General features: G+C 32.9%; 2 protein-coding genes across 2 annotated transcripts; both read left to right on the top strand.

The window, feature by feature from the left end:
* Positions 1–1175: 1175 nt before the first annotated feature.
* LOC145934243 (uncharacterized protein F54H12.2-like) lies at positions 1176–2045 on the top strand. The gene has a single exon (XM_083034610.1). It carries the CDS (start codon positions 1176–1178, stop codon positions 2043–2045), a length of 870 nt encoding a protein of 289 aa, XP_082890736.1.
* A 226-nt stretch (positions 2046–2271) lies between these two features.
* Positions 2272–3234, top strand: LOC145934242 (uncharacterized). The gene has a single exon (XM_083034609.1). It carries the CDS (start codon positions 2272–2274, stop codon positions 3232–3234), a length of 963 nt encoding a protein of 320 aa, XP_082890735.1.
* The last annotated feature ends 13920 nt before the right edge of the window (positions 3235–17154 follow it).

Here is a 17154-nt window from a genome sequence, read left to right as displayed (position 1 = left end):
ATGACGGAGAAAACGGCAAAGGGTAAAAAGAAAAGAAAAGAAAATTTGTTCGTTCTTTCTCTGTTGATGGATTATTATTCGACGTATTACGACGAATTACAAAACGGAGGAGCTCGCGGAATTCCACGAGTTTTCGCCGGATCGCCCTATCAACGAGGGCACGGTATCGGGAGTTTTCTCGGAGGCTTATTCAGACGCGTGCTGCCTTATCTAGGTGTTGCTGCGCGGGCTGTGGGTAAAGAAGCTTTACGCGCGGGCGTTAATATAATCGATGATGTAGAAAACAATACACCGTTCAAGGTAGCGGCCAAGCATCGTTTTAAAGAATCGCGTAACAATCTCAAAAGACAGGCTAAAGAAAAAATAACTAGCCTCATGAAAGGTTCGGGATATAAATCGGATGCGAAAATACACGTAGCTCATTTCCCCTTTGCCGGGCTTGACACGCGCATCGTTAAACGTCGTCGCTCGAATAAGAAAAATTTATCGAAAATCAAGGCAAAAAAGAAGACGAAATCTTCGAAGAATAAGAGGAAGAAAACCTATACGAGGGTAAAAAGACTCAACACAACTGCGAAACGACGTAAAATTGGCAAAAAACGTACCGTATCTAATATATTTTCTTAAACAACGCTATTTTAATTCACGCACATTTAACCATGATGAAGACAACAACGACGAAACAATTGTCAGTAAAGTATGTCTTTTCTTCACACGCATTCGAACGAGTGTTTAAAGAGTGAACGTGATCTCTTTTCTTTACCGCCTACACAGACTAGTATCGAGAGCTCGCAATGGATTCATTACAAACCCGTGACCTCTCTCTCGGACGATTCACCGATAGAATTCGTCGTCCCTGGTCACGGAGAGGAATATCTAGATCTCACACATACCCTGCTGAGTCTTCGCGTGCGCGTGAAATCGGGCGACGATTCAACGGCTCGAGCTCCAGGAACAACCGGCGCAGGACCGTAGAGACCGTCGTAGGACCCGTAAATCATTTACTTCATTCCATCTTCAATCAGATAGACGTGTATTTCAATCAAAAGCTCGTGTCGCCTCTAAACAACGCTTACGCGTACCGCGCGTACATCGAGGCATTGTTAAATTATTCCTCTTCCGCAAAAACTTCTCATCTAACCTCGTGTCTATGGGACGCGGACACACCGGGTCGCATGGACGAATCGCTGGAATCGAAAGGCAATACCGCTCTCGTGAGACGCGCCCATTACATTCGCAACGGGCGAGCGATAGATCTTATAGGACATCTGCATTGCGACGTTTTCAATCAAGACAAATTCTTAATTAACGGCGTGGAAGTAAGATTAAGACTCGTCCGCTCGAAAGATTCATTTTGTCTCATGGAAAGCAACAGCATGTCGAAAATACATATTCTCGATGCCAGTTTGCTAGTGAGAAGAGCGAAACTAAGTGCCGGAGTGTTACTCGCACATGCTAGAATACTGAGTAAAGTTACGGCTAAATATTCGCTTACGAGAGTCGAGATTAAAACATTTACGATTCACAGTGGTGTTGTGAGGGAATCATTAGATAACGTAATACTCGGACAACTGCCGAAACGAATAATAGTCGGTTTTGTTAATAACAAAGCATTTAATGGAGATAGAAAATTAAATGCGTTTAATTTTAAAAATTACAGCATAAATTTCTTCTCTCTGTACGTCGACGGTACACAAATTCCTAGTAGACCGTTACAGCCGATTTTCTCGCCGGAAGAACCGCTTCACGTCGATGCTTATCAAACCCTCTTTTCGGGAACGGGCATCCATTTCTTAAACGAGGGAAATTCTATAAGTAGAGATGATTATTCCAAGGGATACACTCTTTTTGCTTTTGATCTCACACCTAATTTGTCCGCTAATTGCGCCAGTCATTGGAATCTCGTGAGACACGGTAGTTTACGATTAGAGGTACGTTTCGAAAAGGCGCTCACCGAGACAATTAACTGTATTGTTTACGCAGAATTTGATAATGTAATAGAAATCGACTCGTCCCGTCAAGTCATTGTCGATTTTTCCGGTTAAATTTTTTATCACGATATGCCTGTCGTTGCAACATATTCGATTAAAAATTTTTACGTATTTTTCTTATCCCCACCCTCCTCCACTTTCATTCACCGATGCGTTTCACGAGAAAAAAATTTATAATGTAACGAAAAGAAATATCAGTTTCCTTCGAGACGTTCTCGTCGATGGTTCGTGAAAAGCTTAAACCTCGCCAACAAAAACGTATAAGTTTTTTCTTCGCAATATGGATGTAGTCATCGACATACAAGGCTTCCGCGATGCGAGCGAGAAGTTTCTTCCCAAGGAAGTCGCGGTTGTTGCGATTAACGCGTCGATCGTCGACCACTGGATTATGATGCCGCCGCATCCGTTCACTGAATTACCCGAAAAAATAAGACGACAAAACTGCTGGCTCACACGAAATTATCATGGGATCGAATGGTTCGACGACGAGACTAATCCAAAATATTTTACATTGCATTTACGTGAAATTATAAGGCACACGCGTCACATTTACGTTAGAGGCAATGAAAAAGCACACTACTTGCGAAATCTACTTTCCAGAGAGATATATAATTTGGAAGGTATCTCTCCAGCATTCAAAAATCTAATGTTAGAGGAAGAGTGCGGACAATATTGCGCTCATCACGGAATTCGAAAAATCTTTTATTGCGCGTTACATAACGCTTACAAATTGAAACGTTGGCTACTCGATCAAAATAATAGCGGCAGCAGCGATACTCTCAGCGTAAGTCAACCCGATACTTGTAGTTCCCCCGAAAATTATCAATTGAGTGACAGCGACGACGACGTCAGCTACGAAAGCGTGAAAACCAGCTGCGACAAGGATTATTCTGCTAGCAACGTAAATGGCAATCCCGTTCTAATTCATAATATTAAAGCTCAAACGGATAATGTATTAGAGATAAAAAAATTGTCGAGAGCCGAGCAGGCGATTGAAAAAGAAGAAGAAAAAGAAGAAAGACTTGTGAAGCTCAAATCGATGAGCGAAAACGTTACAGCGGGAGAAATAAAAACCGAAGTTATTCAAATAATACCAGGATTCACGCGTTCGTCTTTGTACCAAAAAAATGAACTCTTGCGAAATTCTACGAGCATTGCGCCATATCGATGTCAGGCATGTCGGTGTCTATCCCACAGACAGAGTTCCGAGGGTGTGGACGAGGTCGACGGCTATCGTCGTTAATACAGACGATCATAATCGACCTGGAGAACATTGGGTAGCCTTTTTCCTCGATGAACACGGAACAGGCACCTACTTCGACAGCTATGGAATACCACCCCTGGAGCCCGGATTTCTCCTTCGTCTTCGGCGAAACTCCATCATCCACCGATGGAACACTCGACAACTACAAGGATTTTTTTCACAAACTTGCGGACAATATAGCTGTGTATTTCTATATTATATGTCTGTCGGTTACGATCTTAATCAGTTTCTTACTATTTTTACCGAAAATTGCGACCGATTAGTCGTACATTTATTTCGCAAAATTTTTCTTCGTTGAAGTAAGAAACGTTTTAACGTAGTTGCTAACTGATATATGTAATTCAGTAATTTCAATAAAATACTTTTATGTATCGTTTTAAACTTTATGCATTTGTAATATCAATTTATATGAAGAATTAGTAATAATAAATGTGTGTGAAACTTTTTTACTTGTATTTTTTGTTATTTTTCTCACATTCTCTAATCTCATAGCAAAACAGAAACTCGATCTTTTAAAAAACTTTAGCGTAATTTACGACCTCGATAACAGCAGCTGTCTCAATATTGTGTCTCAGACTCCCATGCCTGATCATATCTGTTTTATTATCCAACAAATGTCCATGCTGCACTTCCTAACTATATTGTTTACTAGAATGCTAATGCACGTGTTTTTTATTAGAACTCTTTTTGTTACCTGAGGTGCCGATAGTACCCGTCAATGTGACGTTGAGTAATCGGTTAGGCATAATTACGGACGCTGGCCGATTGTATTTTTTGTATATCTTTTTGTTTCCTTTGTTATCAACGATATCTGGCAATGCGACGCTGAGTAAGCGCTCGGCCGAAATAAATGCTTGTGTTAATTTTTTTCAGCGCTATACATGGACGCCGGTGCCCATTCGCTCTACTGCAAGAGGTAGACGGGGATGTCATACTCCCTACAATGATTTCGGTATACCACGGCGACTTCAGCATTTTATCGTTATTTTGTCGGATAATTTTGTCATCCCTCTGTCATGTCATTAGTCGTCTACTTAAATATAATATTGCGTAATCTCTTCCTTTTCAATTATTTCTTACCGTAATTATTATCGAAGATTTCCTTCGACGCACCGGGACGTATGCAAATACATTTTATTACCCTTTTTTATCTCACCGGCGTGACCAATCGGCATTCCCCCCACCATTCCCCTCTCTAGAGTCAGCGGCCGAGTGGTGGGGGTGGGGGTTAGTTTGACGGGCCATATCTGACAGCGTCAGTGGCCGAGTGGTGGGGGTTTGTTATGACGGGCCATACATGCCTACTTACTACTTACACTTGATTAGTATATATATTTAAATATTTTTCATATTACTTATGTAAAAATTAATTAAAAATTTTATTTGATATTTTATAAAACAAAGTTGTAATCATTGTTTTACAATTCTAATACTTTTATAAAAAACAAACAAAATTTTACCTTTCTTTATTTAAAATATATTTTTAGTTATAGTTTTCAGTAGTTACATTATGACATAAGTGAGATAAACAATATTTTTTCAAATTTTATTTTTTTAATATATCTCAATAACAATTAATTTTAAATCTACATATTTTTTTCATAAATTTTTTTAAATTTTAAATAAAATTAATTTAAAAAATTGTTTTTATAAACTAATAAAATATAAATTAATATTACATTATTATAAAATTATATAAAATTTTTAATAAATGAGAACTCATTTTATTGTTTTAAAAAATATGCAGAATCGATCATATCTACATGTACTTCGGTACAAGATTCTTATTTAATGAGTATTTTAATACTAACAATTAGAAATTAATAATGTAATAATTTATCATTATTGTGTTTTTTAATGTTGTGCTATTATTAGATTGAAATGAGACTGATTATAAAAAGGTTTTGTTTAAATTAATTAAATGTATTGTTTTCTTTGTTGTGTGCGTATATATTTACATAAAATAAAATATTTTAATTTAGATTAAATTAATAAATATAGTTATATATTGAAGAACAATTATTGTATTTTATATTATATATTTAATATTGCATCTTTATTACATATTTTTATATTTATTATATTTTTTTTTTATTACATATTTTTATATTTATTATATTTTTTTTTATTACATATTTTTATATTTATTATATTTTTTTTATGTTATTGACAAACTATTTGCTGTATTCTATATTAAATTTTACACACAAAATTGCTTATAACGTCCCAAATACAAGAGATCAAGACGTACAAAATAAATGATTTATTTTATTGAGTAATATTAAATCAAGCTGAAAAAGAAGAGTTTTGTATACAATTTGATAAAATACAACAAATACAGTTAATTTGTCAATAATATAAATTAAAAATGTATTAAATATAAAAAATATAATATAAAAAAGATACCATTATTATATAATATAAATATTAATTAACAATAAGAATTATTATTAAGGCTCTTCCGTATTAAAATACAAATATATAAGTGATAGGCCTTAAGAGCCGAACGCGGATGTTGATGCGTATTCCAACGAAATTTAATTTTTCGCTGGAATTAAATTAATTGTGCACAGGGCACGAATTTTTACTACTTAGTATATTGCCAAGTCTTTTTCTTGTATGGAATAATCTCATACTTGAGATTTTTTTCCATACATCCCCTCTAACCCCCCTAAAGAATTGGATGCGAGAGAAAAATATAGATCCGAAAGTCGCTGAATCGGGAATCGAACCCGAGACCTTTCGCTTGCCGGGCGACTGCTCTTCCAACTGAGCTATTCAGATCCTTTCGATTCTATATTTTTCTCTGTTTTTTAAGTAAATACTTTAAATAACGCCTTTTCGGCCGGCGTAAATAAACAATAAGAATTATCATTAAGGCTCTTCCGTATTAAAATACAAATTTATAAGTGATAGGCCTTAAGAGCCGAACGCGGATGTTGATGCGTATTCCAACGAAATTTAATTTTTCGCTGGAATTAAATTAATTGTGCACAGGGCACGAATTTTTACTACTTAGTATACTGCCAAGTCTTTTTTTTGTATGGAATAATCTCATACTTGAGATTTTTATTCCATACATCCCCTCTAACCCCCCTAATTTAATTCCAGCGAAAAATTAAATTTCGTTGGAATACGCATCAACATCCGCGTTCGGCTCTTAAGGCCTATCACTTATATATTTGTAAATATTAATTATATTAAATTTATTATGTTGAATTTAAAGAAACGATCGGTTTTAAAACAATGAATTTATTTGGAGAATCCAATAGTAAAATTCAATATTTTAGAAATATTACTTATAGTTATAAATCAAATATTCTAAAATTTTGATTTCTCCATTATTAAAGAGATATTGACTTTTGAAGATAGAACTATCGAAATAAATAATGTTGAAATATCTCTTTTTTGTTTTGAAGATCGAAAATTATTAATAGATTTCTATGTAAATATATGCTATAATAGTTAAAAAGAGTATTTGTGGATCATGTTTTATCACATACTCAGATTTTTCTATTCAAATTCAATTCTCTTCAAATGTTTTTGAAAAACTGAAATAGTTAAAGATGGACCATTTCATAACGAAAACACATACACAACACGATAACGAGATTTACTAATACACACTTATGAAAAATGTTAAAATGCACATAAATGCAATCGAACGAATCGAAACTTGTACTACTTCTAAAGGAAGGATTTTTTTACATTCCATGTGAGTACAATATTTCACTATGTTGTCACATTATGCACTACAAATTAATCTCATTAAATATTTTTTTGATTGCCATGTACGCGCACCGGCAAGAATGGTGTCCGGCGTTAAGATGTGTGTATGACAGCCGAAAGACAGCGCGATCCGCGGTGTCCGTATAGTTGTCTCACTCGCACTCCCTCCGTTCGACCGTCGAGTGAGTGAGACAGCTATTGGACATCACTAGCGGTTATCACGTCTTGCATTGCTTTCTTTCTCGATCGTGCGATGTATGAAAGAGATGCAAAATTGGAGAACCCACTACTATTTTCTCCTTTGCTCCTTGATCTCCGCCGCGCTTCAAGCGATACGTATGTCGCGTTACGTATGTGTGCGTATAACTTTCGGCTGTCATACACGTATTCACACATCTAACGCCGGACACCATTCCTGCCGGTGCGTGTACATACAATATCATATTGAATCGAATACAATATCATATCATATTCAATCGAATATATGTATATGAAACAGGGACCCGGACCGAACCGGAACCAAAACCGATAACCGTTCCATAACCGTTTTTTTAGTAGAACAGAAACCGTAAACCGTATTGAAATTCTATTAAATTTGTAACACCGGAACCATAACCGGACCGTTAAATTATTTTCGGTTTACGGTTCTTTTCGATATTTTTTTCTGTTTTTGCGCAAATGTGACGGAAGTGTCATGATAACTGTCTCCTCGAAGTGCAATACAATTATAATTATTTTTTAAATGTTCTGAAACGTGTATGTATTATCGCAATAATGAAGCTGTGAAGACATTATATTTTTTGTTTTATATATATACATATATATATATATAAAGTATATATAAATTATATTACTTTAAAAAATTATTATTAATTTTTATGACATATGAAAATATATTTATATATGTATCTATATTATATATACCTATATCTAAATATATTTTTATGTATAATATGAAGTGTTGTTTATTTATGTCATAAAAATTAATAATAATTTTTTAAAGTAATATAATTTAGAAATTAATTTAATTAGAAAAACAAAAAGTAAAAATTTTAAAAAACCGGAATCGTAACCGAAAAAATCATAATTTAAATGGTTTCGGTTTTTTTATTTATCAAAAAACCGAAACTGGAACCGGAACAGTTATTCAATATTTTATTAAACCGTAACCGAAACCGAACCCTAATTTTGTTTCGGTCCGGATCCCTGATATGAAACATGATTGTATTTGTTTATTCCATGAAAGCATTTAATTAACAATTATTTTACACGAATGGAACAGAGCTTTGTTTACAGTACAAAGCCTGTCGTATTTACACATAAGCCTGTCAATGACCTTCGATTTTCATAGCAAAAATAACATTTCGGTATTATTTATTCTTATAATTCTATAATTTTAGAAGTCAATCTCTTGAATGAAGCGTGCGTGAGCATACTTCCAGAAGTAAGTTTTCTTTATTTTGAGGTCCTCAATTCATATTTCAAGTTTGACCATTTAACCCGGGAACATCCTGTATAATTATTGATATGAAATGAGAAAGTGGATAGAAACAAATTAATAACGTAAAGAGACAAATTATAAAGAAAATGCATTTTTATATGTATTTTGATAACTTATAGCGCTCATAGCATTATTATCAGTGCTGTCAAATGCGCTATCAAAAATGCACATTTTTTATAACTTCTGTTTACATTATTTATTATTAGCTTTTATTTGTTTTCTCAGTTTTTATCAATAATTAGATACCTATAAAAGAAATAGAAGTAGGATGGTTGTATAATTTAAAAAAAGTATTATTATAAAAGAAAAATAATATGTCACATACATATGTAGTATAATTTTGTAAAATGTTTTGCTATTTATTTTATAAGTATATATTTACTAGTTCAATTACTTTATTAAATAAAAATTTAGAAAATTGTTTAATTATATTTTTGTTTAGCATTGTATGCATGGAAAATAATATTCAATGTATACAATAATAATTTTTTTAAATATTAATTATTTTGTGCGCTGCTATAATTTGAATTTATTTATATGTTACAGATAAAAAATGTAACTGACGATCTTGAGAATCTGAGAGGAGGAGGAGGTCTGGAAGAGACACCATGAAGCAACCATATTTATTATTGACTTATTAATTCGTGTTAGAGAATGTGTTTAAGATGTTCTATTGAAGATAGCGATATTTCAGGACACTCGATAAATCATTGATGTTATTGTTTCTTTGTTGTGTTTTGTTCATGTCATGTCTGTTATGTGTCTTCTGCGAATCGTTGTTGTCAATCTCATTAATATAGTTCTTTTATTTACTTTTGAATATTCTCATCATATAAACGTACATTGTATTGTCAACTATATATTTGTGTGTTCATATTAAACTACTTCCTCAACAATTCAATTACTCTTAAGTAAAAATTTATAAAATTTAACTATATTTCTACTTGATATTGTATGTATGGAAAATAAAATCCAATGTGTACAATAATAATTTTTTAAAAATATTAATTATTTTGGGCACTGCTATAATTTGAATTTTATTTGTATGTTACAGATCAATGTAACTGACGATCTTGACAATCTAAGAAGAGGAGGTCTGGGAGGGACCGCCAGCGGAGCAACCATAGGGTAAATAGTTATTATTGGTTTATAAATTAATTTTATTAATTTATTAATTTAATTGTTATTAAATAAAAATGTAAAAATTATTTAATTATATTTCCATGAATTGTACGTATCGAATATAAAATTTAATGCATACACAATAATAATTTTTAAAAATATTAATTATTTATTAATATATATAGCTCTGCTATAATTTGAAGTTTATTTATATATTACAGATCAATGTAGCTTCAGATCAATGCAGTTAACTTCGCTGTTGCGCATCGACCGGTGAGTGAAAAACTATTATTTTATTACAAGGTATCGGTTTTGTAGAGATTAGATTGTGTAGAGTTGTGTAAATTTAGATTGTAGATTGTGTGTAGACTGTAAATGTAAATTGTAGATAGTTCCGTTACTTCAAAAATAAATGGATTACAAAAAATTAAGAATATGATAAAGATTATAAATATTACAGTTTAAGAAAGGGAGAAGAAACATTATTTAATAAATAATATATTTATTAAAACGTAATATATTTAACCTAATTATATAATACGAGTTTAGAATAATCGACCCAACTAGCTTGAAAATGATTTCTTAATATTCACAACGTTTCTAATTATATAATTTAAAAAAACATATTGTTAGAATTAAGATTTTAAATTAAAATTAAAATAAATAGTTCAGGCGCCGGCATGCGTAAGTATGTCCTTGCTTTATTAAGAACAAAACCGGTGAACCGGATACGGCAGGAAACACCCTTTTCACCCAATCGTGCCGCGCGTCGCGAGGCTCGAGCATCCGAAGCGCACGCGTGATCCTTAATTTCGATTATTGCACAACGCAAGGACATGCGCCGAACTCGCGACCACGACAATTTGGTGTATTGCGCAACTCGATAAATCCTCTAATCAATCCGGGCACTATACGTGTTATCGATACCCCCACCATCAATAAAATACGGAAACGAACCTTATGGCAAATGATTCGCTCTTTTCCGCTTCGATTCTGGTTTTAGAACGACGTGCTGAAAACTCTTTTTCGACGAGCTAACAATGAACGCTTCTTCGAATCTCGCGAATCTTGCAATTATTCTTTATTCATCACACCTCATTCTTCACAAATCTGTGGGCAAATCATTCGCGAGTGACTATTTCGATTCATCGAATTTATTTGCCACAAAGCAGTCTTGTTGGTATCATTATCGAGAGTGTCTCCATCGCCGTATCGCAATTCCCGATTAGTGCGGAGTCTTTCGTGTATTGTCAGGCGTACTGCCTCGTATTTTCAATTATAACGTCGCACAGAGAGGTATTTATTATTAAAAAGTGGCCAAAAGTTAATTTTGCAAAAGTCCATCTATTTAAATTATCTTGTTGCCAAAGATAGTTGTGTAGTAAGAGATTAAGTGTACATAATTACTTTTCTCTTATGTTGTTACAGATCGTCAGTAGTATGTCTCCAAACTTGAGTCATGAGTTAATTTAAATATTTCTGCGTATTTTTACAATTTAAGCAAGCAACGATTAATTTCTCATTGTGGAAGCTGTTGAGCAAGGTATGTACTTCATTTAATCAAATTTTTAAATATATATATTTTCCTTTTAAATGAAGATTATGATTTGACCTTGGTCAACATTTTAACGTTTGTTTTTTATTGAATTTCTGCATTAAATTTTGGAAAGTGAAAAAGTTATACTTCCAAGTACGTCCAAGTTGTCTTTTTTTTTAATTGTTACGTCAGAGTCTTAACTTTAAAATATCGCCGAAATTGAGTGCTACTTTGCGCTACTTTTATTGTTATGAATTATTTAATTTTTAATATTAATTTAATATTAATTTCCAATTTTTTTAGGTTAGGGTTAGGTTGTATAAATTAAATATTTTTGTTTTTTTCCAGGGACCATCGGTGTGAAAGTAATGACTCGGATGGAAATATACAATATAATGCAACAACAGAAAGACAAAAATATTGATAATAAATTAAGTTTTGCTGAAAATTTCTTATGCACACAAGAAAATTATTCTGAAGAGGAATTCAAAACCTTTAAACACAAAATGTCACAGTTTAAGTCACAATTTAAACAAAAGTGGTCAGCTGCACGAAGAATAAGTGAGAAATTCCTGACAAAAAATGAAACTTGGCTTGAAGGAACTATTGACATTCCACGTGGAATGTCGCACGCTTCGGCAAAAGTTAATCGCGTTGGTCGACCTCGCAAATCTTTTAATGAATCTAGTGATCGGACTAAAAGAAGAAAAACAGAAGCATTAAGAGAAACTGTCGAAACAGAAGAATTGATCTATGCTGCTAAAATAAAGATGAGATCGTCTGGTAAAGTTGTTGCATCAAAAATTCTTCAAGAAATAAATAAATCTCCTACTCGAGCATCAAAGTATAAGGAAGCTTATATCAAAAGTCTCAATAAAAAAAAGAGTATTTATCACCTTTAAAAGCACTTTCTATATTTGTCGAAGCTGAGCTTACAAGAAAGCAGTACGAAATTATTAGAACCAGTGATAAAAAATTATACCCGTGTTACAGTGTTTTGCAAAAGGTTAAAAAGGACTGTTATCCCCCACCTGGATCTTATATCGTAACAGCAACTTGCGCTGAAGTGAATCTTCAGGATTTATTGGATCACTCTGCTGCGAGATTAATACTTTATTTACAAGAAGTGGTAGATACTTTAACGATAAATGAGTGTAATGCATTGCAATTATTAACAAAATGGGGTTGTGATGGATCTCAACAAGCTCAGTTCAAGCAAAAACTTGAGAATGACTCAGATTCAGATTCTAATATATTCCAAAGCTCCCTGGTTCCATTGCAACTAATTTGCGCTACAGAAAACAAAAAGATTATTTGGCAAAATCCCACACCATCATCACCTCGATATTGTAGACCAATCAGAATCAGATTTATCAAAGAATCCTATGATGTAACTAGACAAGAAATAGACTATATAGAAACAAAAATCAATAATTTAAAGAAAACTAAACTTGAAGGTGTTACAATAAAACATATCATAATGTTTACAATGATTGATCGCAAAGTTTGCAATGCTGCAACCGGAACTACATCAATCCAAAAGTGTTATATTTGTGGAGCTACATCTAAAGATTTCAATAAACTACAAGGAACAGTTAAAACAAATGACAATGCATTTAAATTTGGGTTGTCAATTTTGCATACTAGAATAAGATTCTTTGAAAGTTTATTGCACTTGTCATACAAACTACCATTACAAAAATGGCAAGCACGAGAAAACGCAAAAGCAATAGTTCAGCAAAGAAAAAGAAAAATTCAAGATGAATTTAAAAAAAGAATGGGCATAATCGTTGATATACCAAAGCCTGGATTTGGTAATACAAACGATGGTAATACTAGCAGAAGATTTTTTAATGATTCTGAGCTAGCAGCTGAAATAACAGGAGTAAATCAGGAATTAATTTATAGATTAAAAGTTATTTTAGAAACAATTTCAAGTGGCTACAAAATCAATGTTGAAAAATTCAGCGTCTATGCAATGGATACAGCAAAACTTTATGTAAAACTTTATTCCTGATATTCAATGACACCTATAATGCATAAGATTTTGATACATGGTCCAGCTGTTATAGAGAAAGCACTTTTGTCTATTGGACAATTATCAGAAGAACCTGCTGAAGCAAGAAATAAACATTTTCGTTCGTATCGTCAAAGTTATACAAGGAAATTTTCTAGAGAGTCATGCAATCTAGACATTTTGAACAGGCTTTTATTAACTTCAGATCCTCTCATAACAAGCTCTAGACCAAAACCGCAGAAAAAAACAAAACCATTTTTAAATGATACGATTAAATTGCTACAAAGTGCAGAAATTTGCGAAAAAACAGCGCCAGAGGAATCTGAAAATGAATTATCTTCAAGTGACAACGACGAAAGTTCCGATGAAGAATCCTGGAATATGACTAGTAGTATTGAATAAGATACATATACATACAGTTATATATAAAATTTAGTTATAGTATATAGTTTCATTTTTTCTTCTTGTATTTCATTAATCTATAATAATAAAGCACTAATTCTATTATGAATTGACGAATTATTTCAATTAAAAGTGTTTAAACTACAAAAATAATTTTGGCCAACTTTTCACCTCAAATACCCCACTGCGTCGTCAAGAAGTATCGCATCCTGCTCGGGATCAAGATTTCCGCCGTGCGCGAGCAAGATTTCCGCTCGGACGGCGTTCCATTTTGGTGCTCGGTAAGATTTCCGTCGCGTACTTGGCAGGTTGAATGATATGCGATTCAAGATATTTGAGCGACTTTTACGAATGCTTCTAGCTAGACGCGGTTGTACTCGCCGTCAAAGTAGTTAATCAAAGCACTCAAAATTTCGCGTTTAATTACGCTGCTTTCGTCGACAATCAAAAGGCTAAGTTCTATCCATTATTTAAGTATTTGATTTTCTTTTTTTTTTTTTGTTATTGTGCGGAGTATTAATCTGATTAATCATTTGCTATTTTATAAGTTTATCCAGAGTATTAGAAATTAAAGTTTATTATAATCGTCTCGTTTTTCTTTTCTATTCTTTTGTTTGTTGAGTTATCCTTCAGTCCTGCAAACCACCGCTACGATATTGATTTTCGCGAAGACTCACTTTGCGCGCTAAGTCTAGTAGAGGCCCGGTAATCGTGCACCTCATGAGATTGAGAGAATCCTCGAGAGAACCCGCAACACACATTAATAATAATTATTAATTGTATGTGTAATTATAAATTGTTGTAAATGATTAAATAATTATAATTACTATTATTATAATGTATAAATTTTATATTATATATAGAAGAAGGTATATTATATATTATATATAGAAATATTATATATAGAAAAAGCCCCTGTATTGGTCCCCTCGCTTATTAAATTCTCTCTATTCAAGTCTCAACAAATGACAGACGCATTGTCAGACACTGACATCTAAGGATTAACTGCCATTGTTCTAAGTTTTACAAAATACGCTAAACAAATTTCAAATGGCGTTACTAGTTAATTTAATAAGCGAGAGGGCCAATAGCGTAAGGTATCTCTTTTAGACGAAGAGTTTGAAGCCTGAAGATGAGGAGAAAATTTGTGGCAGCCATCTTGATTGTTCACACACACGCGCGCACACATCAATATATGTGACTTTTTTAATTTCACGGAGTGGGGCGTCATTTTTCCGTTCCTCAAGACATCCTTTCTCGTGAAAATAGCCATGCATTGAGGTATTAATTTTTACTAACCGCCATTTTGGTTGTTGATATCCGTGGTACTAACTTTCATTTCCCTCACTCCTTAAGCTTCAACCCTCCTGGCAAAGGCTCTTTCCAGATATTTTCTACGTCCATGTAGAATATTAATTATAAACAAGTGGCGGTAATTACTAATGGAACATAGACGGTGTACTTGACACCGCCATAAAATTGAGCGAATTTGTCGACAACGCGAACCTCTAACAATAAGTGTCTTATTGATGTGTCAATCAAATGGCACGTAAAGTGTCGCACGTTCAAGTCCGAGAGTGTCGGGCAAAATGTCGCGCGTTCAAGTGCGGGAGTGTCGTATAAAGTGTCGCGCGTTCAAATGCGGGAGTCCAAAGTATCGCGCGTTTAAATCAATAGACTTTGACAATTATCGATCAATTCTGATCAACCTGAGAGGAGGAGCAGGCCTAGGAGGCATGAGGCGCCGGCGGAGCAACTCTGTGGTGAATATTTATTATTTATATATTTGTGTATATAATATTTATATAATATTTATATAATATTTATATAATAATATATATTATATACAAGGCGCATTTTTAAAGTAAGGTCCGTTTTGAAATAAAAAAAAGATCTTAACATATAAAAACAATTTATTGTAGCCAAAAACTTCTACAACCTTAGTTTATTTTTTCACATAATCATCATTGACTTTAACGCATTTTTAATATTATTTCAACAGCTTCCTAATTCCATTGTCGTAAAAGTCTGCCGCTTGTGTCTTGAACCAGTTAGAAATGCCTTTCTTTAATTCGCCTTTCTTTTTGTTCTTTAGTTCGTTTTAGGAAATTGAATAGATAACTCTGAAACTGTAAACTGCTGATTTTCTTTGTGCATTGCCAAGACTTATATTTGGAATTAATTCTCAATTCGAGAATTTCCAATTCCTACATTCTCCAATGGCACTTCTAAAGAGAAATAGGCGAGAAAAATATCGGACTGAAATTGTTAAATCGGGAATTAATTTTCGCTATAACACCTAACATCCGCGTACGGCTCTCATAACTAATGTATTTATTTCTTAATATATATATTTAATATATAAAAAGTCTTTAAATTCTTAGTGTTAACAAATTGCTTGATAAAAGCAATAATGTTGAAATATCTTGTAATTGGACTTTTTTTATATATTTACAAAATGTAATTTCATTTTTATTTATATAATCACCTCTGATAGCAATTGTAAAATATATATATATGCTCTGTCCTTTTTTAAATCAAATTTATAATAAGTTTACAATCACAATAAAATACCTCAAATTAATCAATATAATGTGTAATTAGTTATTGATTCGTGTATTTTAAATATATTCAATGTCTGGATTTTATAATAGATATATGTGCAAATAAGTATATAGTGATTACTTTAGGGACTTTAGATGTCTAAAGTCCTCAAAGTAATCGATATACATCTAAAGTCCCCAAAATAATCACTATATACTTATCTGTACGTATATTCATTACTAGGTCTTTTACATTGCATACATTAAAAATACACGATTGTACACATTAAATACAACTGTTATGTTAATTGAAAAAAAAGATCTCCAAAATAATCGATCTGTGTATATACAGGGTGTTAAAAAAGTGTCGCATACGCTCAGCGCTATTCGATAGAGAATAAAAATTTAAGAAAAAATGTCTAATACTATTTTTTGATGCGATGAATAGTTTCGCTGCAATTAATTATTGTAATCAGTCAATCAGCACGGAGCTACAAGAGAAAACAAACGATGGAGCGCGCGAATTTTCCGAAAAAGTTATTTAAAGGGAAGCAGCTTGCTCAAGTGCGAATTTGGCCTCTTAAAATTTAGTTTAGATCTCATTTTTTAAATTCAGACAAGATGTAATTATTTATTGTATCGAAAAATAGTATTAGACATTTTTTCTTAGATTTTTATTCTCTATCAAATGGCGTTGAGCGTATGCGACACTTTTTTAACACCCTATATATATACGAGGGCAGTTCGATTAGTCAGTGACTTTTACAAGATATGGCACTCAAATCGCAATCTAATTTTATTTCTGATATTTACCATCTTATTTAAGTATATACACCAAGTTTCAAGTAGATCTGTCAAATAGAAATTTTTTGATAGCGTTCTAAAGCGGATAAGTTTGTGTTTTTTGCTAAAATGGAAAAAAGTGAATTTCGTGTGTTAATAAAACATTACTTTTTGCGTGGAAAAACCATTAAGGAAACTGAAGAAAAGCTAAAAAAGTATTATGGGGACTCTGCTCCGTCGCATGGAATGGTTCACAAGTGGTTCA

The sequence above is a fragment of the Prenolepis imparis genome, unplaced genomic scaffold (genome assembly GCF_030444845.1).
Source record: "Prenolepis imparis isolate NDT839.2.m4 unplaced genomic scaffold, iyPreImpa1.0 SCAF_3, whole genome shotgun sequence".
NCBI classification, from domain to species: domain Eukaryota; kingdom Metazoa; phylum Arthropoda; class Insecta; order Hymenoptera; family Formicidae; genus Prenolepis; species Prenolepis imparis.
Note: the sequence above shows the minus strand (reverse complement) of the source record. Positions and strands in the feature narration are given on the sequence as shown.

What these genes read in the sequence shown, in the direction of transcription:
- LOC145934243 (XM_083034610.1), top strand. Translation starts at nt 1,176, where the DNA reads ATGGACGAATCGCTGGAATCGAAAGGCAATACCGCTCTCGTGAGACGC.
- LOC145934242 (XM_083034609.1), top strand. Translation starts at nt 2,272, where the DNA reads ATGGATGTAGTCATCGACATACAAGGCTTCCGCGATGCGAGCGAGAAG.